The following is a 21,651-nucleotide window of genomic DNA, read 5'->3' on the forward strand; positions in this document are numbered from 1 at the left end:
GGAGGATTGACTCCCGGCCCCCCGCATCTCGGGCTTCTGGAGGGCCACCCAGGGCAGTGTGGTCAGGCTCTGGGGGTGGGACCCCGAGGCCTCCGGCGTCTCACCATGGCCAGCTTGGAGGGGCCCGGAATGTCCCTCAGTCCCGGAGCAGTCCTGGGAGGTTGGCTCCAGCACTCGCCCAGCGCAAGGTGGGGCCAGCAAGAAGGCAGCGTTGGACTCCGTTGGGTCTTTTTGCGCGCCGGGGGTGGCTGGAATGTCCCTAGTTGGGCCGAGCTGTGGCTTCCCAGTCCGGCTCCCTCAGCCCGACGGCTCCAACCCCGTTCCCTTCTTCCTCCTCCCTTTGTACTTTGGCCCCGGGGGCGGGAGGCAGAGGTGGAGGGTGGAGTTTCACTTTTTTCCGCTCTTCTCCCTCCTGCAGGAAACAGCATCAGATGACGCGGGCGGGTAGCACTGCTCCCCTCCCAGAGGCTGCAGGCGCTGGTCCGGGCAGTTCCCGGCAGTTCCCGGGTAGGCGGGCAATGAAGGGCAGGAGGGGATGGGTATCCCCAAATGCCCATCGCTGAAGGTTCAGGGTCAAGGTTGGTCTTTGCTAAGGACAGGCCGTCCCCTCTGCATCCACATCAGCAAAACGAGGTAAAGAATCTGGCTTGGGAGTGAGTCTAGTCTTGGCTCCGAAGTTGCAGGGGTGTGTGACTCATCTCTTCGCCTCCTTCCCTTCATAGCTGACACAGGGACCAGAAGCTCCTTGGGTTGGGAGTGGGCAAGACTGGAAGACGGAACTGGCTGCATCTCAAGCTTTAGGAACGGGTTGTCTAAGCCCATCCTCTTCCCCTCACCTGGGAAATAATCCACTTCTTCATGCCCCTTACCAAGTGGGCGGAAACCTGAGACTGTCAACCTGAACTTCGCCCAATGGTTGGATTCAGAATGGCTAAGTCGCCACCACAACCGCTGGATTGAACCCTCCACCCCCATTGCCTAGAGCCTGTCACTTTAAGAAAAGCGACGTTATCCTATTTCTATTATTCATGCCTGTTCTGGAGGGTTGCTTTCTACACGCTAAGTCTGAGCTCTGACCCGGAAGTAGAGGCAGATAGGGGCGAGAGTGCAGGTTTGAGGTCCAGCACTAAAAAGGGCGGGCCGAAAGGGGCGTGCTTTGGTGGCGAACTGTCCTTGTAGCCCTGGGAAGTCCACGCCTCCAACCTCTTCCCGCCTCCTGTAACTCACAAGGAGAGTTTTGTGCCAATTAATTCCGCCATTACCCAGTGGCCACTCAACTATCCCTTCGGTTCCGCCCAGTGGTGTCAACGGGATTGACAACGCCTGAGTGTACGCATGCGCCCCAGCGCTACCACTCTGCGCACGCCCAAAGGGCTCCCCGGCGTCTTAGCGCTCCACCACCTTCCTGCGCGTGCGTCGGGTTTCATGCCTTCAAGTTTTCCTTTTCCGGGTCTCAACTAGGCTCGTCGGGCGCATGCGCCACCGCTGGCTGGCGGCTCGCTGCTCCTTCCGGCCTTCCCCTTGGGCCGGGTCCCGCAGTAGCCGGGCGAGCGCGGAGACCGAAGCGAGTGACCTGTAACCCCGGAAGTGGACCTCAGGGTCCCGGGGCTCTCCCTGGGCCGGAGCCGAGGGAGCCGTCGCCTGCACCCGCGGAGCACCCACCCCACGCCCAACTCTGAATGCCGCCGACGGGTGTCCGGCCCGTGCCCCGCGCCCGCCTACCGGCTCGGCCCCTCGGAGCAGTTCTGGGCCGGGGGTGGGGGCCTGGACCCCGCCCCTGATGAGGCTCCACCCCCGCGTCCAGGCCTCGCACCGCTGACTGCCCGGGTCGGCCCCGCCCCCTGCCCGCCCCGTCGCCCGGCCGACCCCTCTCCCCGGCTAGGGGAGGCCATGGCGTGAGCGCGAGGCCGGGCCCCGGGGCCCTCGGGCGCCAGACGGGGCATGGGCCGGCGGCCGCCCCCATGAGGGTCCCGGGAGGGGGGCGCGCGCAGCAGCGGCGGGGCCATGGGGTCGCAGGTACTGCAGATCCTGCGCCAGGGGGTGTGGGCCTCGCTCACCGGCGGTTGGTTCTTCGACCCACACCAGAGCACCTTCTCCAACTGCTTCCACCTTTACGTCTGGATCTTCCTGCTCACCTTTCCCTTCTTGCTGTACATGGTGAGATGCTGCCGCCACCTGTAACTCCCGCCGGGGAAAGGGAGGGCAGATGTCACGGAGGGGTGCCGAACTGGCAGGGATTCGGGGCTATGTCTTGTAAGCTTGGGTGTGGAGAAAGGACTCACTGCAGAGTTTGGGGGTATATGGAAGAGCGACCAGATTATCCTTTAATTGGGCTGGGTGACCTTGAGCCTCTCACTAGATTTCTCTCCAGTGAGAGGATAGAACCCCCTGACAGGGTGTTTGGATCAGTTGCAAGGGACGGGTGAGGAGGTCTCCTGAATTTGTTAATGTTGACTGTGACTGTGGCAGTAGGTCTATCCCATGGGGACAGGGCTGTGTGAGGAGAACCTGACTCAGTGCCACCTCCAGGTCCTGCCCCCCAGCTTGATGGTGGCCGGCGTGTACTGCCTCGTGGTGGCTGTCATCTTCACTACCATCAAGACTGTGAACTATCGGCTACATGCCATGTTCGATCAGGGTGAGATTGTGGAGAAGCGCAACTCGACCATGGGGGAGCCGGAGGAGGAGCCTGTACAGGGGGACAGCAGTCTGCCCAGGTGAGTGGGGGAGGGGCCGTGTGGGGAACTAAGGGGTCTTGGTGCCTGGGCTTAAGCATCGGCGCCTTGGGGACGTTGGCTTCAGGAGCAGATGAGCCCCTGTTCTGTGGTCAGCCCCACAGGACCCTTGAGAAGAGAGGAGTGCTGGGGATAGCGGAGGAAGTAGGACCTAAAGGGAGGGGAAGGTTAGCTGAAAGAGGGCGCTTTTCTCCCCTGCCAGGGACCCGGGAGTGGAGATGACAGTGTTTCGGAAAGTGAGTTCCACGCCTCCGGTTCGCTGTAGCTCGCAGCATTCTGTGTTTGGCTTCAACCAGGTTTCGGTGAGTGCTTCCTATCCTCCGCCTGTCCCACTGCTCTCCTGAGAGCCCATCCCCATGGGGGTATGTCCTGAGGCTACTTCTTATCCAGCTTGTTCCTTCACTTCTCTCTTTGTCTGCTCAGGAGCTGCTGCCCCGGATGGAGGACTCTGGCCCCCTCAGAGGTAGGTGGCTGCTGCTCAGGTCTGAATTTGGCGGCGTGGAGCGAGATGGCACCTTGGTGTCTTAAAGTCCTGCTGACGCCTGTGGGGTTGTGGTTGCAGACATCAAGGAGCTGGTGCGGGAGCAGGGCAGCAACAATGTGATCGTGACCTCGGCGGATCGAGAGATGCTGAAGTTAGGCTCACAGGAGAAGCTGAGTGAGTGGGCATGCTCTGGCGGAGGCCGAGGGGGAGGGTGGGCTGTCTTGTCTTTGAGTCACCCCAACTGTTGCTCCTCCAGAGCTCTCTTCGGCCTCAGATGGGGCCTTCTCATGGTCCTGCTGCCGCTGGGCTCTGGGGAGGCGGTGGCCACAGGGCCCCCTTGGTGGCTAGTTCCTTTTGCAGCATGCCCTTTCCTCGTTTTGTCTTCCTTCTCTCTGACAGTTGGAGACCTTCCTCGGACACCCCCGGGGGCCGCCCCAGGCCCGTCTCTCCCCAGCACAGACTCTTCAGATCGATCTCCCTTGGCCGGGGATGGAGCCCCCTGGAGTGGGAGCAGTGCGGCCGACGCTCCCCTGAGCCCCCTTCTGAAGGGGAGCCTCAGCCAGGAGCTGAGCAAGAGCTTCCTGAGCCTGACCCGGCCTGAGCGGGCTCTGGTGAGGACCAGCAGCCGACGGGAGCGACGCCGGGGAGCAGGTGGCTACCAGCCCCTGGACCGGCGGGGTTCGGGTGGGCCCGTGCCGCAGAAAGCAGGCTCCTCGGATTCCTGCTTCAGTGGCACCGATAGGGAGACGCTGAGCAGCTTCAAGAGCGAGAAGACGAACTCGACTCATCTGGATAGCCCCCCCGGTGGCCACGCCGCTGAGGGCAGTGACACAGACCCCCCCTCCGAGGCCGAGCTGCCCGCATCACCAGATGCCGGGGTCCCCTCCGATGACACGCTGCGTTCCTTTGACACAGTCATAGGGGCAGGGACGCCACCGGGTCCAGCCGAGCCACTCCTGGTTGTGCGGCCCAAGGACTTGGCCTTGCTGCGGCCCAGCAAACGGCGGCCCCCCATGCGAAGACACTCCCCACCTGGCCGTGCCCCTCGGCGGCCCCTGCTTGAAGGCGGGGGCTTCTTTGAGGACGAAGACACCAGCGAGGGCAGCGAACTGAGCCCAGCCTCCAGCCTCCGATCTCAGCGCCGCTACAGTACTGACAGCTCTTCTTCCACTTCCTGTTATTCCCCTGAGAGCTCCCGTGGGGCAGCCGGGGGACCCCGGAAGCGACGGGCCCCCCACGGGGCTGAGGAGGGGGCTGCTGTGCCCCCCCAAGCGGCCCTATGGGACCCAGCGGACGCCTAGTACCGCCAGCGCCAAAACGCATGCCCGTGTGCTGAGCATGGATGGGGCAGGGGGTGATGTCCTCAGGGCCCCCCTGGCTGGCTCCAAGGCGGAGCTGGAGGCCCAGGCGGGGGTGGAGCTGGCTTCTGGTGAGCCTGCTCTGTTGCCTACTGAGGCCCACAGGGGACCTGCTGCCAACCAGCCCGGCTGGCGGGGGGAGCTGCAAGAGGAAGGTGCTGTGGGGGGAGGTGAGTGCCCGCTCTGCTGGGGGGGGGGGGGAGGTGAGCTGGGTATGGGCTTGGGTGTGGACAGAGCCCAGGCTGGAGTGGAGCTGGTCAGGGTCAGCTCGGCCTCTGTCTCAGGCAGCGGGTAGATGAGGACTGAGCGAGGGAGTGCCGTCTGCTGAAGCCTTCAGATGAGCAGGGCTGGGAGATCGCAGACCCCTGGCTCCAGGTCCTGCAGTTAGCACCAAGCCCCTGCCCATTGAGGGCTCTCAGCATCCACATTCATTGTGTCCTGATTTCCAAATGTGGAAACCGAGGCACAAGTGGTTAGGTGACCTGGCTGGGCCCCAGAGGCAGGACACACTTGGATGAGGCCTGACCTGTAGTTCTGGGCAGGGGCTGCTGCCGCCCTGCCCCCCCCCCGCCCCTACCCACGTCCGAGGCTGTGTCCACGCCTCTGTGGCTCACGCGCCGGGGGGGGGGTCTCTCCGGGCAGCAGCTGACGAGACTGGCAAGCGGGACCGCACGAGCAGCGTGCGGCGGACTCAGGCGATCCGCAGACGCCACAATGCGGGCAGCAACCCCACCCCTCCAGCCTCTGTCATGGGCTCGCCGCCCAGGTGAGCGCCTGCCGGGTGGCCGGAGGGGTGGTGGGGGCCCGTGGCTCTGAGTGGTGCTGACCTGCGGGCTATACCTTCCTCAGCAGCCTGCAGGAGGCTCAGCGCAGCCGCGCCGCCTCTCACTCCCGGGCGCTGACGCTGCCCTCAGCCCTGCACTTCGCCTCCTCCCTGCTGCTCACGCGGGCCGGCGCCACCGTGCATGAGGCCTGCACCTTCGACGACACGTCTGAGGGGGCCGTGCACTACTTCTACGATGAGAGTGGTGAGCCCCTCCCTGCATCCAGTGGCCTGGCCTCTGTAGCCCGCCACCCCCCTTCCCTCCTGCCGAGGGTCTTCATCGTCCCCGTGGCAGTGCTCGCTCTGTTGGCCACGGACCACCTGCTCAGCCCCCGTGGTGACTGCTCTCCCTGTGCTGCCCGCCACCAAACTCGCAGTTTCTCTGAGACGTGGGCGGCTTCGTTATCCCTGCTCTGCTTGTGAGGAAGCCAAGGCACTGCCTGAAGTCCCAGCTGAGCCAGTGGCAGAACCGGGACCCGAGCCTGGGGCAGGCTGACCTGCAGGCCCTCTCTTCTCCGGCTCGTGGTTTCCTGGGGGCTGCTGGGCTGCCGTCCAGGGGCACACCTCACTGGGTGGTTCATGTGGGTCGGGCTTTGGTGCCCCTGTCCCTGACATGCTGCCTTGTGTCCCCGGGCCCAGGTGTGCGGCGTTCCTATACCTTTGGCCTCGCTGGGGGCGGCTACGAGAACCCTGTGGGACAGCAGGGGGAGCAGGCAGCTAACGGAGCTTGGTGAGTCTCCCGGCTGGGGCTCTCCTGGCCTGTAGCCTGGCGGGTTTGCCGTTTCTGGGCATTTTCTCTCTGCGCTGTGCTGGGGCAGCGGCAGCTCAGAACCTCTAGAAGAGAGTGGGAAGCAGCGAAGGGCAGGCCTGTGGGGATCCTGTGACACTGCAGTAACGTGGCGTTTCTGGGCAGGAGGCTGCCAGGAAGCCCACGGTCTGGGAGGGAGGGAGGCACTTCTGCCCTTTGCTTCCTCTGGATCCTCGGTGCTCCTTTTGGGTATCTGAGCAGCCCCCGAAGGCCCCCAGTTATGACCTGGCTTTGGCCTTAATCCCACCGCGTCCTGGGGCTCTCCGGTGGCCCCAGTCTTTCTTCATGGTTGCCGTTCCCACAGGGACCGCCACTCGCATTCCTCCAGCTTCCACTCGGCCGATGTCCCGGAGGCGGCAGGCGGCCTGAACCTGCTGCAGCCGAGACCTGTGGTCCTGCAGGGTATGCAGGTGCGCCGTGTGCCCCTGGAGATCCCAGAGGTGAGGAGCCAGTGGTCGGGGAAGGACCTGCAGGAGAGGCAGTGGTGGGGGCAGGCAGGCGGCTCACAGAGCACTTGCCCCAGTACCGAGAGGGACAGGCTGCTCGAGTGAGTGCTCTGGGGGCCCTTGGTGTGCATCCTGACCTTTGACAGCTGGCCATGGGTGTGCAGGCTCTGGATCTCTGTGGCTCAAGGAGTCGTTCGTTTGCTTATTCAACAAGTGCTTCTGGAGTATTTTCTTTATCTTGGAGGGGCCCGCAGGGAGCTGGGTCGGCGGGTCTCTGCAGGGAAACCCGCCGCAGAGGCAGCGCAGCTTACTTGGCTGAGGCCTGCCGCTCCCTGTGCTGGGCCCAGGCACGGGGCATGGCTCGGGGCCCTCTGTCCCTGCTCCTTACTGTAACGTCCCGTTTCGCTCCTGAAAGTGTCTCGGGTTTGGATCATAAATTACACGGTCAGTGTAGCAATAGCAGACGTGTTAAGGATGCGTGAAAGACAAGCTCAGAACCTAAAGAACGGTGGTAAAAGGGCACCCACACGTCTAATGCTTGGGGTCATAGAGCACATGCAGTGCCCAGAAGCCCCATGTGTCCCTTCCTGATGCATTTATTTTCCTTAGTGGTCACACAGGAGGGATACCATGGTCCTGACACCGCTGATGGCCACATCCAGCTCTGCATGGGATCCCCAAAGCCCTGCAGAGCACCAGACCCATAGCTTGCCTCCTGAGTATTTGTGGGCATGAGAAATCCCGAGATTAAGTAGCTTGCCTAGGGTCTCACAGCATGGCCCCTGGCACCCAAGCCTGTCGTCAGGGCCGGGGCTCTGTGTGCTCCAGGCTGGGGTGGTCAGAGTGACCCCCAATGGCTCCGTCATCAGAGGATGGTAGGATTTGCACTGGGTCTCAGAGGGCAGGGTGGACTTCACTGAGTGCAGGAAGAGGAGGGAGGAGAGACTCCGGCCCTCAGCAGCCACTGAGGCATGTCCCGGAGACCTGGAGAGACGAGTGCGCCTTTGTGATGCAGTCGCAGGACAGGCCGCAGGGCCACTAGATTGCGGGACCTTCTGCACCAGAGGAGACGGCGGACCAGTCAGTGTGCACTGGGCAGGGGAGTGGTGGCGATGGGCCGTGTTGGGGGGTGAGGGGCTGATGGCTGCGGCTGTGGGGACCGCAGTTTGACCTGCTGGACCAGGACTCCCTGCACGAATCCCAGGAGCAGACACTGATGGAGGAGGCGCCTCCTCGGGCCCAGCACAGCTACAAGTACTGGCTGCTTCCCGGCCGCTGGACTTCTGTGCGCTATGAGCGGCTGGCCCTCCTGGCCCTGCTGGACCGGTGAGTGCCCATCTGCCGTGGCCCCCAGGCCTTCCTGAGCCTCTAAGCGTGGGGAGCCCATTGTGGTGTCCCTGAAGGCGCTTCGGGCTGGGGTCCGCGGTGGGGTTTGACTAGGTAGGTCCTCCTGGGATGTAAAGGCATGGCCGCGTGGGTGGTGCTCTAGGCACTCCCCGCCCCAGAGCTCTGCTCCAAACCGGCTGTTCTCAGCCGGTCTCTTGTTTTTATTTGCTCGGTGTTAGAGCTGATGAAATTGAGTTTTGCGGTCTAGAAGAGCTCACAAACCCCTTATGTCAGCCTTCCGGTTTCTTCGGGGTAACTGAGGCCCAGGAAGCCAGAGAGGAAAGTCAGATGACTTCTCTTGTCTGCGTGGATGGCTCGGGCCTTGAACCTGTAGCCTGGCTTCCCACGCTCTGGATGGCCCCCGGCCCTGCAGCCGGCACGTGTCCGGCACCGCCTGTGGGCACAGCACGGCGTGTTTGACCAGGCATGCGTGAGCCAGACACAGGCAAGCCCTGTGGTGGTGGCCCTTGGAGCCTCGGGGTCTAGAAGGGGCAAAGATCAGGATGCAGGGTAGCAATGGGGCAGCTTCCTGGAGCAGGTGCCCCTGGCCTCGTCCCTGAAAGGGACAGGTTCGCATATTTGGAGGACGAGAAGTGGCCTGGGCACAGGCATAGACGTAGGCCTTTGTGGCTGGGTCCTGTCCTCCTCCCCATGCCGCCTTCCTTCGTCCCACTAGCTGGGAAGGGGATGGGTGTGTCCTGACCCTGCTGTCTCTCCAGGACTCGGGGGCTGGTGGAGAACATCCTCGGTGTGGGCCTGAGCAGCCTCGTCGCCTTCCTGGGCTACCTGCTGCTGCTCAAGGGCTTCTTCACGGATATCTGGGTCTTCCAGTTCTGCTTGGTCATCGCCTCCTGCCAATATTCCCTGCTGAAGGTCAGGCCTTGCTCCTTGGGTTTCCTTCCCCGACCCGCCTCTTTCCAGACATTTCCATGCCCACAAGGTGGAGGGGTGTGAGCTTGCAAGCAGAGGTGGTGTTTAAGATCCCTTGTAGTTAGGCTTCTATCTTGCCCACGAAAGAACTGAGACTCCAAATGGTGTAAGGTTCTGCCCTGGCCACCCCGGATAGTCTGGTGGTGGAACTGAGCAGGGCCTGGGGTCTCTGATCCTCCCTTGGGCTCCGGCTCTCGCTGCCAACATGGCTCCTGTCTCTTCCAGAGCGTCCAGCCTGATGCTGCATCTCCCATGCACGTGAGTACCCGTGCCTTTACCCACGAGGCTCGGGTGTGGGCCCTGGGCAGGGGCTGACACAGGTGTGGAGGGCTGTGGGAGGGGCAGGGCTCCCTTACCACCTCTATGGCCTCAGATCTTCAGTCCCGCTGCCCTTACCCTTAGGGCCAGGCTTCCTATCTTGGTTCCAGGGCCATGGGCAGGGCAAGGGTATGCGTGTGTGTCCGTGTGTGTGCACGTGCGTGCGGGATGGTCAGCTGGGGACAGCTGGCTCCTCGCTGTCCCGCTCCCCAGGGCCACAACTGGGTGATTGCATACAGCCGGCCTGTCTACTTCTGCATCTGCTGTCTCCTCATCTGGCTGCTGGATGCTCTGGGCTCAGCCCAGCCCTTCCCCCCCGTCTCCCTGTACGGCCTCACGCTCTTCTCCGCCTCCTTCTTCTTCTGTGCCCGGGATGTGGCCACTGGTGAGATGGGGCGGTGTTGTGGCCCAGGGGAGTGAGGCCCCGAGGCTGGCAGGCCAAGGGGCGGTGTGCGGGCTGACTGACCGGGACTTTGCTCTCCCTCCCTGCCAGTGTTCACCTTGTGCTTCCCGTTCGTCTTCCTCCTGGGCCTCCTGCCCCAGGTCAACACCTGCCTCATGTACCTGCTGGAGCAGATAGATATGCACGGCTTTGGGGGTACAGGTAGGGGGCCCATAGGTAGCTTGGGGGGTCGGGAGAGCATGGGGCCTCAGAGGGGCTGTGGTTTAGGGCTCCAGCCTTCTGCTGATCTTTCTCCCTGTTTATGCGGTGGATTCCAAGAGCCCGTCTCCTTTCCCTTCCCCACCACAAGCAAATGGCTTAAACCCAAGAATGTCAGAAGCTCCGAGGCCTCTGAGGGCTTGGGGAGCGGACCGCACTGGACTGGGGATGGGTCCCAGGGAGGTTAGCCCGTGGGAGCTGAGGAGCATCAGAGCACCGGCGGGTGGGAGCTGGGCTTTACCTGCTGTCTCTCCGCTCGCAGCTGCCACCAGCCCGCTCACAGCGCTCTTCAGCCTCTCCCGCAGCCTGCTGGCCGCTGCCCTGCTCTATGGCTTCTGCCTTGGGGCCATCAAGGTAGGGATGACCTGTGGGGTGGGGGGCATGCTGAGGCCCAGGGGGGTCGTTGGGACGGGACTGTGAATTGGGCTCAGCAGTGGCTTCTCCCGTGGGGGGACCCCCACCCCCACTCCCCACGCTTCCCCTTGCCTCCCTTGACCAGCATGGGTTCTCTCCCCAGACTCCTTGGCCGGAGCAGCACGTCCCTGTCCTCTTCTCGGTCTTCTGTGGCCTCCTGGTGGCACTGTCCTACCACCTGAGCCGTCAGAGCAGTGACCCCACTGTGCTCTGGTGGGTGCCTGCATGTGCCTGTCTGTGCGCATGTGTGTGTTTTTGCGAGTGTGCACGGCAAGGGTTGGCGGTGGGGGTCTGTGCATGTGCCTGGCACCAGCTGACCCTGGAGCCCGCAGGAGGAGGGGCGGCCCCCGCGGACCCAGGCTTCTGCCTTTTCTCACCCACCCCAGGTCCCTGATCCGGAGTAGGCTCTTCCCTGAGCTGGAGGAGCGGAGCTTGGAGACGGCTCGGGCTGAGCCCCCGGACCCCCTGCCAGACAAGATGCGCCAGTCGGTGGTGAGAGGCTGGCGCCTGAGGTCCTGGTCTTGGGGCGGAGGGCTACCCGGGAGCGGTCGGCCCCGGGGTGGCAGGCACCCACGCTGGTGTCTCCCGGCCTTGCAGCGTGAGGTCCTGCACTCTGACCTGGTGATGTGTGTGGTGATCGCCGTGCTCACCTTTGCCATCAGCGCCAGCACTGTCTTCATTGCCCTGAAGGTTCGTGTGGCCTGGGCTGCCCCCTCGCTCTCCGTCTGCCTGAGGGCGCCGGGCTGGCGTGGCCTCGTCCTTCTCTGCCCTGGCCCGCCCGTGCCCCGGCCCCATGGGCTTCTCGGCTCGCTCGCCTGGGCTGAGCCTCAGGCCTGTCCCTCTTGCAGTCGGTGCTGGGCTTCGTGCTGTACGCGCTGGCCGGGGCCGTGGGCTTCTTCACGCACTACCTGCTGCCGCAGCTACGCAAACAGCTGCCCTGGTTCTGCCTGTCGCAGCCTGTGCTGAAGCCCTCCGAGTACAGCCAGTACGAGGTCCGCGGTGAGTGCCTTTCCCGGGCTTGGGGCCCCTCGGACCCCCCTGCCTCCCTGCCCCAGGCCCCAGGGACCTCCGGCCCTCTCCGCTCCTAGTGCCAGCAGGGGGCAGCCTCTGCACATGCCGCCCTGTCCACACGGCCCTTGTGCAGCCCTGCCTGTGCTCTCTGCCTGTCCTCTCCCCGCCGGCTGGCTGCGCCCCGACTTGGCCCCTGCTTGCCCCTCGCCCCACCCACCCTGCCTTCCTCTGCCCATCTGCTTTCGCTGGGGAGATGGAGGATGTAGAATTCCAAGGCCCTAAAGGGATCTTTTGTCCAGAAGGATTGATCGGTTGCCCACAGACTAGGTCCGCGTGGCGGATTTTCATTTGGGCTGTGCGATGCAAACATCTCTAAGCCTCTGTTTCATCACCTGGATTTGGTGCCCGAAATTCCACGTGCCCCGTTTTATGTCCACAATAAAGAGTTTGCCCCCTTGGCTGGTGCTCCCACGTGGCTACTGTCAGCTCAAGCCAGGGGGCAGTGACCCGTGATGAAGGGCTGCTGCTCGAGGTCACCGTGGATGTGGGCCTCACCCAGCCTCCAGTGGGCACCTGGGATGTCCTCATTTGGTTTGTTTTTCCAGATGGCAGAATGGGCAAAGCATGTGCCCTAAGACCCAGAATGGCCTACCTGGGCCTCATCACCCTCCTTTGAGCTGCCACAAAGTCTCTGGGGGCCCAGAGAGCCATGTCCCCTGGTTTGCCCTCCCTCTGGGTGTACACCTCATCCGGCCTGGCAGTGGGAGGGCAATGTGGCCGGTCAGCAGTGCCTCCTTCTGCCGCAGGCGCTGCGCAGGTGATGTGGTTTGAGAAGCTGTATGCCAGCCTCCAGTGCGTCGAGAAGTACCTCATCTACCCGGCGGTGGTGCTCAACGCCCTCACGGTGGACGCCCATGCCGTCGTCAGCCACCCGGACAAGTTCTGCCTCTAGTGAGGACTGCCCCGGCCCCACCATCCCACTGTCCGCATTCCCATGGGACCCGTGAGACACTGAAGCCCACAGACGGAATGAAACCTGCCTCAGTTGCCCCAGCAAGCGAGCTCCTGCTGCCCTTTGTTGGAGATAGTTGCCTCTTTGAAGACAGATGTGTTTCCCAGATGTGTCTTAAAAGGGAGACCCCTTTAGAGAGCAGAGACCGAGTGTCCCTTGCCCAGGAAAGCAGGGCCCGGCTCAGCAGAGCCCGGGCCAGAGCTGGGGAGGGATGGGCCCCCTTCCCTGCCGCCCCCCGAGTCCCATCTGCCACGTAATGCCTGCTCCTCCCCCGCAGCTGCCGGGCGCTGCTGATGACCGTGGCTGGGCTGAAGCTGCTGCGCTCAGCCTTCTGCTGCCCGCCCCAGCAGTACCTGACCTTGGCCTTCACTGTCCTGCTCTTCCACTTTGACTACCCACGCCTCTCCCAGGGCTTTTTGCTCGACTACTTCCTCATGTCTCTGCTCTGCAGCAAGGTGAGTTGGTGGCCGTGCCGCAGGCCGGGCGGCGGGAGCAGAACCCGTCTGCGTTGGCTGCGGGGAGAACTTTCCCGGGGGCCTGCAGCCCCGCGAGCTGCCTCTCCGCGTCCGCCCCGCTGTGGGCCTCTGCAGCAGGTCCCCCAGGGGCACAGAGGAAGCTGTGGTTTAAAGCACTAAGGTCACTTGTCTTCTGTCCCCCGGAGAGCTGGTGAGCCGCCCGGACTTGAATCCGGGTCCCTCTGACTTTGCTGCCCAGTCTCGGAGTCATGGCCCTTCACCACCTTCCTTGTGGACAGTTACTAGGGAGTTAAGTAGTTAAGACTTGGCCTTGGCCTCGGGAAACCAGCCTCTGAGCTCTGCCCCTTTGCCAGCCACGGCCTCGGGGAGCAGTGAAGAGCTGAGTTTCAGAGGCCCATGGGGCCTGGACAGATCTAGACTGCTCTGCCAGACTGTGGGACCCCCTGGTGAGGGGCCCGGGGGTGCGGGGACTCACTGAACAGAACCATTCCCTGGCACTGTCCTGGAGGCCTGTGGTGGTGCCCGCCAGGGGACCCCAGCATGGGCCTGAGCCATTTTCTCTATGACGTGGGCATTCTAGTCTAGTTTCTGGTCTGGTCCAGGATGGTAGAGATCCGAAGTGTGCTCCCCTCTGAGGGCGGGGCCGTCTCGACTTCCAGTGTTGCGGTCGAGGCCCTGTTTCATCACTCCCCGATGGCTTGAGCAAGTCGTTGTCCTGCCCTGCCTTTTCTGAACTTTCCCATCTTGCCCTGAAATGGGACGAGATAGGAGGCTCTCAGGGTTGTCCCACAAACGACTAATGCTTCCTTAGAGGGTCTGCCAGTCGTAACGGGCTGCTTTGAGCTAGGTCCAGAGAGAAAGGGCTGGGAGTCATGGTGAGCTTGACCCCCACACGGGCAGCCCCCGGGGTAGCCCCGAGGCTCTGAATGGGGTACTTGGCTGACCCCACCTCTGTGAGTGACCTGTGTGTCTCTTCCTTTCGCCGTCTCCAACCCGCCAGCTGTGGGACCTGCTGTATAAGCTGCGTTTTGTGCTCACCTACATTGCGCCCTGGCAGATCACCTGGGGCTCCGCTTTCCACGCCTTCGCCCAGCCCTTCGCCGTGCCTCGTACCCAGCCTGCCGCCTCTGACCTGGAGGGGGGGCCGTGCGGGGAGGGCGGCAGCCCGGAGGGGGTTGTGTGGGGCAGGTTGATGGGAGTCCACGGGTGGCAAGGGAGGCGAGAGTGGGGTCCTGCGTGCCCGCCACCTCCTTGACTCGTGCCCAGACTCGGCCATGCTGTTCGTTCAAGCTCTGCTCTCAGCACTCTTCTCCACACCACTCAACCCCCTGCTGGGCAGCGCCGTCTTCATCATGTCCTATGCGCGGCCCCTCAAGTTCTGGGAGCGCGACTACAAGTGAGTGTCGGGGGAGCAGGCGGGTCCTCCAGAGGTGCCTCAGAAGGAAGGGGAGCTTGGGGCCCAGGTGGGGTTGGGCACAGCCGCTTTCAGGGGGCTGATCTGATAAGGGCAAAATCTGAGTCGGGTCAAGCCTCGGGCTCCCATCCTGGGCGTCCCGGCTGTGGGGTCCTGGGGTTGTCCCCTCATGTCCTGGAGCCGCGGCCTCCTATGATATGGGGCTCTCATGACATCTGCGCAGAGAACAGGGCTGTGGGCCATGAGGATGCGGTGGTGGGCTGGCAGGAATCCTCCCCCAAGCCTGTCGGCCGACTGGGTTTGTCGTTCTGTCTGAACAGCACTAAACGTGTGGATCATTCCAACACCCGCCTGGTCACGCAGCTGGATCGGAACCCCGGTGTGTTCTCGGCCATCCAGGGGCCTTTCGGGTGGTGCCTCCCTGGGGAGGGGGCCTCGCTTACTTCTCATTTTGTCCACGTGTCTGTCTGTCCCGGGCCTCAGGCGCTGACGACAACAACCTCAACTCCATTTTCTATGAGCACTTGACGCGCTCGCTGCAGCACACGCTGTGTGGGGACCTGGTGCTGGGCCGCTGGGGCAACTACGGCCCCGGTGACTGCTTCGTCCTGGCCTCTGACTACCTCAACGCCCTGGTGCACCTCATCGAGGTCGGCAATGGCCTTGTCACCTTCCAGCTGCGTGGCCTCGAGTTCCGGGGTGAGCCACGGGGCCTGGGCCTGATGCAGGCCGCTGCGTTTCATAGCGCGGGAGGGCCGGCTTCTGGTGCAGCCCTGCCCTGGTTGTAGGGTGAGGTGGGGCAAGGCACCCTTCCTCCCGCGGCCTGGGTTTCCCAGTCTGAGTGCTGAGGTGGCAGGGCCTCCTTCGGCCAAGCTGTGCCCCCGTCCTGACTTTGGGTCCACAGGGACCCAATAGGCCGGTCTGGCTGAAGTGTGGGCCCGGAGCTCTGGGCTCTCCCATCAGCTGCCCCCAGCCTGCTCTCTGGTCTCAGGCTTGGCTCAGGTTGGGTGCCACATACAGCCCCTGGTGAGCGAGCCAGGTCTTTGCCCTCCGGGCCATGCACATGTTGGACATCAGATTCGGAAGGGGTCTCTGAGGGTACAGAAGGGCTCGAGGCCCAGCTCACGAGCACCGTGGACCTGAGCAGGTCACTTTGCTCTGAGCTTGTCTTTGCCGTGGCCTCTGGGAGTCTGGAGGAGGAAGGGTTCGTTTGTTAATCCATGCGTCTAGTAACCGTTGTTCGCGACATCCTCGGACAGGGAGCGGCTAAGGCCTGAGCTCTCAACAGGGAGAAGGCAAGCAGGGAGTTCTAGTGGCCCCCTGACTGGCCGCTCCCCCCTGCCCCCCCAGGTACCTACTGCCAGCAGCGCGAGGTAGAGGCCATCACGGAGGGCGTGGAGGAGGATGAGGGCTGCTGCTGCTGTGAGCCCGGCCACCTGCCGCGGGTCCTGTCCTTCAATGCCGCCTTTGGGCAGCGCTGGCTGGCCTGGGAGGTGACGGCCAGCAAGTACGTGCTGGAGGGCTACAGCATCAGCGACAACAACGCGGCCTCCATGCTGCAGGTGTTTGATCTCCGCAAAATCCTCATCACGTATTATGTCAAGGTATGCTTGGCGGGCCCTGGGCAGCAGGGGTCCCTGGACGGCTCACCGGGAGCATCCCGAGTGCCACCTTCTGGATGGTTGGGAACCCATTTTCCCCAAGAGAAATGTAGGTCTTAGAGAGCTTTAAGCGTCCTTCAAGATGCCACTCACCACCAGACAGCGGGCGCCACGGGCCCCAGTGGCTTGCGTGCCTCTGACAGTGTAGTGTTGGGGGGTGGGGCGGAGAACAGGGCTTGCTGTCACCCTCCTCTGGGAGATGCACCTGGACAGTGAGTCCTGGCAGCAGGCAGGCAGCGTGTGCATGAATTCCCTCACTGGGCTGCTGGTCCTGGGGAGGGCGGCTGCGGAGGCCAGCCTCCCAGACCACCGGGACCCGGCCCCACCCCGTTGCAGAGCGGCGACAATGCTAACGGCGGTAAATGATGATTCCAGGAGCGGCCGCCAAGCGCTGGTGGCTACCGGGAGGCAGGCTCTGAGCCAGGCTCCGCTCCCGAGTGGGTGAAGCCCACCACACCCCCCAGGGGAGAGCCCACTGTCAGCTCTGGCAGTTGACTGGCAGGACCGAGCAATTAGCCTGCGGCCCCAGGATCAGGAGAAAGTGGCAGAGCCGAGCTCAGATCCAGGCCTGGGCCTCCCTGTGTCAGTGTCGGTGCTCCAAGCCCCTGCACGGGGTGTTGAGGGCTGTGAGGCGCAGTGTGGGGTCCAGCAGCAGCCCTGGACTGGGTTCTAGGAAGCCTCCTTTGGGATGTCCCCTTTTTGGCTGTGCCTCAGTTTATCCCCTTGAGGAGGAGGGATCCCTATAGTGCCGTGAGAGGGCAGGAATGATGGCCTCCGGGGGAAGGGCACTGTTTCAGCGAGGTGAGGGTGCCTCCTGGGCCCCTCGTGCCCTCTTAGCATCTGCCCTGGGGCTCCCTGTGCAGGGCCTTGGGGTGGGGGAGGCCCGTCGGGGCCCAGGGCAGCCTGCTCACCTGAGGCTCTCTTGAGAGCGGTCCTCTGCACCTCCCGGCTGTGCCCTTGCCTCTGCGGACACCCCATCGTGGCATATGTCAGAGAAGCTGGAATTCCTCTGTCAGTTTTCCCGTCCCCCGAGCCACTCCTAGGGAAGGGTGTGCGAGCCTCCCGCCCCTCACCTTCACCCAGAGAGACACTGTGGTCCAGACAGGGACATTCCCAGACTCAGGTCATCCAGAGGTCACGGTTCTCTCCCCCTTCCTCCCCCACTGTCGGAGAGGTGCCCCTACACAGGTCACCCTGCTGCCTCCCGCAAGCCCAGCTCAAGGCCAACATGACCGTCTCGTGGCCACACACCAGGCACGTAGCCTGGCCCAGGCTGGCAGGCTGAGATGAGCCCCAGCCCTGCCAAGTTGACCGTCGCATGGGGAGGCTAACTCGCCACGGCTATAGCCGCCTCACAGGCCGGCACAGTCGGAGCGGGGTGGCGGCGTCCGGGGAACCTGGGGGTGCTCTGCCAAGGACAGTGTGGGCTCAAGTTTGGAAGGGGGTGTTGGGGCTGCCAGGGGCAGTGCCTGGATAGGGTGGCAGCCTCTCAGGCCTGCAGACCCCACCAGAGCCACCCTGCTAGACGTTCCTGCTCCTACTGCCGGGGTGCCCTGTGTTTGGGGCCAGTGGCGACACCCTCCCTAGCCCAGGACCTGCCACCCCATCCCCGGGGAACGGGGCCCACCCAGGGTGGGCACATGGAATCCCAGTGACCTTGCTGGTTGCCAGCTGCCAACCTCACGCTGCCCATCCACCCTGCCCGTCTGCCTTCCAGAAGCTCTTCTCCATCGGCTCAAAGCCCTATGCAGCAGCCAGCATCCCCTTAAAAGATGCAGGAGCCTGTGACTCGGAACACAGGTTACTGTGCCTTTCCTTTTTTCTGAGAGGAGCGCCCTGTGGCTCTCAGACCTCCGCTGCCTAGAGGGACCGGGACCCACAGGCACTCAGGCCCCTCTGGCCTGCAGGCAGCCTCACTGCCTCAGCCTGACCTTCCAAGGCCTCTGAGATCGCATCCCACAGCGTAATGGTGTGGAAGGTGCTGGGGGCTCCAGTCATAGCTCAGTCTGCCCTGTTGTGTCACCTCAGGCAAGTCTGCTGTCTTTCTGCACCTCGGTCTCTTATCAACAGGGGATCTTCTGAAGCAAACAGGCGAGCACTTATCACAGGCAGGACCCTCCAGGGCTTGCTCTGTAAGGGGGGGTTTGCTTCCCGGCCGCATTCTCAATCCTCCTCCCTGGCCTCGGAGAGGGGAGCAGACTGGCCTGTGTGCCTTCAGGGAGCTCAGAGGAGACACAAGGTGGGAGTCCTAGGTGACATCCTGGGGCTTCCTGTCCTGCGGCCAGGGCGCGACTGTGGTCCCTGGCCGCAGCCCTAATGCCTGCCCCTCCTCGCAGAGTATCATCTACTACGTGAGCCGTTCCCCAAAGCTGGAGGCATGGCTTAGCCACGAGGGCATTGCCACGGCCCTGCGGCCAGTGAGGGCACCAGGCTACGCGGACTCGGACCCCACCTTCTCTCTGAGTGTGGACGAGGACTATGACCTTCGCCTCTCTGGCCTCTCACTGCCTGCCTTCTGCGCAGTGCACCTCGAGTGGATCCAGTACTGCGCCTCCCGCCGCAGCCAGGTCCAGTCCCCACTGCCCTGGGGCTGCCCCCCAACCCTGCTTCCCCCTCCCCTGTCCCACTTCCTCTTGCTCTCAGCCTCCCTTGGTCTGGGCCCGAGCCCCCACTGCACGTTTCCCTGCCCTGGGTCTGAGTGGGGCTCTGGGGACGGGGTCCTTGTGCCACAGCCCGTGGACCAAGATTGGAACTCGCCGCTGGTCACGCTGTGTTTCGGCCTGTGTGTGCTAGGCCGACGGGCCCTGGGGACAGCCTCGCACAGCATGTCTGCCAGGTGGGTGCCTTGGGGCCAGCTGGGCCTCCCATGTTTCCCTCTACCCCCTCCACAAAGAGCTCCGGGCCAGCGGCCCCCAGGAACCGCATCGGCCCTTCCTCCAGGGCGGCTCTGCCACATGGGCAGGGCGCCGCCCAGTTCTGGACCTTTCCTGGTCTCCACCACCCCTTGAGGGACCGAGACGGAGCTGGACCTTGTCGGGATGGGGAAACGGAAGCCCTGTTGGAGGCATGGTCTGGGCTCGAGTCCCAGAGTGGAGCACCAGAACTCGGAACCTTCACGCTCACCTGTTGCTTCTCTCCCCCAGCCTAGAGCCCTTTCTCTATGGCCTTCATGCCCTGTTCAAGGGCGACTTCCGCATCACCTCCCCACGGGATGAGTGGGTCTTCGCGGACATGGACCTGCTTCATCGTGTGGTGGCGCCCGGGGTTCGCATGGCCCTCAAGCTCCACCAGGTGGGGACAGGCGTGCAGGGGAGGGTGGGCGTTGGGGGATGGAGCGGGGCGGTGGGGGGGCATTGACCCAGCTCTCCTGTTGGCCCCACAGGACCATTTCACGTCCCCGGACGAGTACGAGGAGCCGGCCGCTCTGTATGACGCCATAGCCGCCAACGAGGAGCGCCTGGTCATCTCGCACGAGGGTGATCCCGCCTGGCGCAGCGCCATCCTCAGCAACACGCCCTCGCTGCTGGCCCTGCGCCATGTCCTGGACGATGCCTCAGATGAGTACAAGATCATCATGCTCAACCGGCGACACCTCAGCTTCCGGGTCATCAAGGTGGGGACCGAGGGCCCAGCCCCCGCCCCGCCCATGCCTGGCGCCAGACCCCCTGACCCTTGTGCCGCCGTCCGGCAGGTGAACCGCGAGTGCGTCCGGGGCCTGTGGGCCGGGCAGCAGCAGGAGCTGGTGTTCCTGCGCAACCGCAACCCCGAACGCGGCAGCATCCAGAACGCCAAGCAGGCCCTCCGCAACATGATCAATTCCTCCTGCGACCAGCCCCTGGGCTACCCCATCTACGTGTCGCCCCTCACCACCTCGCTGGCCGGCAGCCACCCCCAGCTGCGAGCCCTGTGGGGTGGCCCCGTCAGCCTGAGCGCCATTGCCCGCTGGCTTCTGCGCAGTTGGGAGAGGTGAGCCCAGGGTGGGGCTGAGGTCCTGGAGTGGGAGGCAGAGGCTCGGCGATGTGAAGCGACTTCCTCCTAGGGCTCCGGGTGAGGAAGTGCGGGAGCCAGGATTGGGCTCCGAGAGCTGACACCGTCCCAGAGCTGATCCGCCTTCGTGCCGCTCTCCCACAGCTGAAGGTGGCCTTTCGCCTTCAGAGCTATCGATAATGCCTCTTAGAAGACCCTGGAAAGTAGCTGGCGAGACCTCTTAGAGACGGGGTCCTGGGGCGCAGAAACGTTAGCTGTCTTGTCCTAGAGCTGGGGACCTGCGCCTCTGGGGTCTTGGGCCCTCCCCCTTCCAACCTGTCCCTCCTGCCACCCCCCTCCCAGGCTTCATAAGGGCTGTGGTGCCGGCTGCAACAGCGGCGGGAACGTGGACGACTCAGACTGTGGCGGAGGCGGCGCCTTGACCTCTCTCAGCAATAACCCCCCGCTGGCCCACCCCACACCTGAGAACACAGCAGGTGAGCTAGTGAGGCCGGCTGGAGCCAGTGGGAGAGGATAGCCTAGCTGTGACCTCGACCCTCTCTTATCTGTCTCGCACAGGCTCTGGCGACCAACCCCTCCCTCCCGGCCCAGGCTGGGGCCCTCGGCCTTCCCTGAGCGGCTCTGGTGATGGGCGCCCCCCTCCTCTGCTGCAGTGGCCGCCCCCTCGGCTCCCTGGACCAACCCCTGCTTCCCCTGCGCCCACTGAGGGTCCCCGGCCCTCAAGGCCCCCTGGCCCTGGTCTCCTCAGTTCTGAGGGTCCCAGTGGGAAGTGGAGCCTGGGGGGCCGGAAGGGGCTAGCGGGATCTGAGGCGGAGCCAGCCTCAGGGAGCCCCAAAGGAGGAACCCCCAAATCTCAGGTAAGGGTCCTGCGGAAGAGTTGGGTCCTGGCCTGCTCAGGTCTGCTATTCCACCAACCTCTCTCCCCACCCCAGGCGCCCCTAGACCTCAGCCTCAGCCCGGATATCGGCACCAACGCCTCCTCGCCCCCCAGAGCAGCCCAGGACATTCCTTGCTTGGACAGCAGCGCTCCTGAAAGTGGCACACCCACTGGGACCCTGGGTGACTGGCCTGCCCCTCCTGAGGAGCGTGAGAGCCCAGCCGCCCAGCCCCTGCTGGAGCATCAGTACTGAGCGGCCTGGTACCCTCTGGATCCCAGCCCCAGGATTCAGTAACTTGGATCCCTGGGCTCTGACCTTCTCTGCTGGACCACAGAACTGAGGGGCTTTGGCTTCCACATCTGAACCCTGACATCTGGCTGCCTTAGCCAGAGTATCAGAACTAAGTGGCCCAGACCTCTGACCTTGATCCCTGATCTCTCATCCCTAGTCCAGGGCCTGGGCTTCCCAAACTGAGGCAGGCAGCCTTCCAGCCAGGCCCCAAAAGCCAAACCCATGGGCTGGTCCCGCTTCGAGCCCGTGGCCAGGACTGATTTGACTTGGCCCCGGGCCTGCACTGCCTGCAGGGGCAGCCCCCTGGCCTGGACCTGGGGCTGAAATGTGGGAAGGGTGGTTTCTTTTTTTCTTTCTTTTTTTTTTTTTTTTTTTCCATGCTTCGGAGACACCAGAATTAATAACACTATTTTTGATTTTGGTTGATGTTTTTTTCTGACTGGGAATGTTTGGGTGGAGCGTGGAGGAGGGTGGCCAGGTCAGGGTAGATGAGCACAGGGAGGGGGTGGATAAAGAATGTGGGGCTGGGTGATGATGGGAGATAGTAGTAAGACCCAG

At 63.5% G+C, this 21,651-nt stretch overlaps 1 protein-coding gene across 1 annotated transcript; it reads left to right on the forward strand.

The window, feature by feature from the left end:
- Positions 1-1,172: 1,172 nt before the first annotated feature.
- On the forward strand, positions 1,173-21,514 carry PCNX3 (pecanex 3). Its single transcript, XM_032879465.1, is given in 36 exon segments — positions 1,173-2,157; positions 2,530-2,717; positions 2,938-3,037; positions 3,159-3,198; positions 3,298-3,393; positions 3,619-4,481; positions 4,483-4,747; positions 5,220-5,343; positions 5,427-5,605; positions 6,040-6,130; positions 6,513-6,648; positions 7,859-7,980; positions 8,760-8,913; positions 9,196-9,228; positions 9,502-9,673; positions 9,782-9,892; positions 10,212-10,303; positions 10,467-10,576; positions 10,750-10,855; positions 10,961-11,053; positions 11,212-11,362; positions 12,181-12,325; positions 12,664-12,841; positions 13,863-13,971; positions 14,129-14,258; positions 14,597-14,655; positions 14,760-14,975; positions 15,627-15,880; positions 18,274-18,504; positions 18,670-18,773; positions 19,081-19,228; positions 19,320-19,550; positions 19,629-19,903; positions 20,267-20,400; positions 20,483-20,781; positions 20,857-21,514. Coding segments are annotated over 36 exon segments (6,090 nt in total). The 5' UTR covers positions 1,173-2,004; the 3' UTR covers positions 21,055-21,514.
- The last annotated feature ends 137 nt before the right edge of the window (positions 21,515-21,651 follow it).

This window comes from Lontra canadensis, unplaced genomic scaffold, assembly GCF_010015895.1.
Source record: "Lontra canadensis isolate GAN:19392208 unplaced genomic scaffold, GSC_riverotter_1.0 scaffold66, whole genome shotgun sequence".
Lineage (NCBI taxonomy): Eukaryota > Metazoa > Chordata > Mammalia > Carnivora > Mustelidae > Lontra > Lontra canadensis.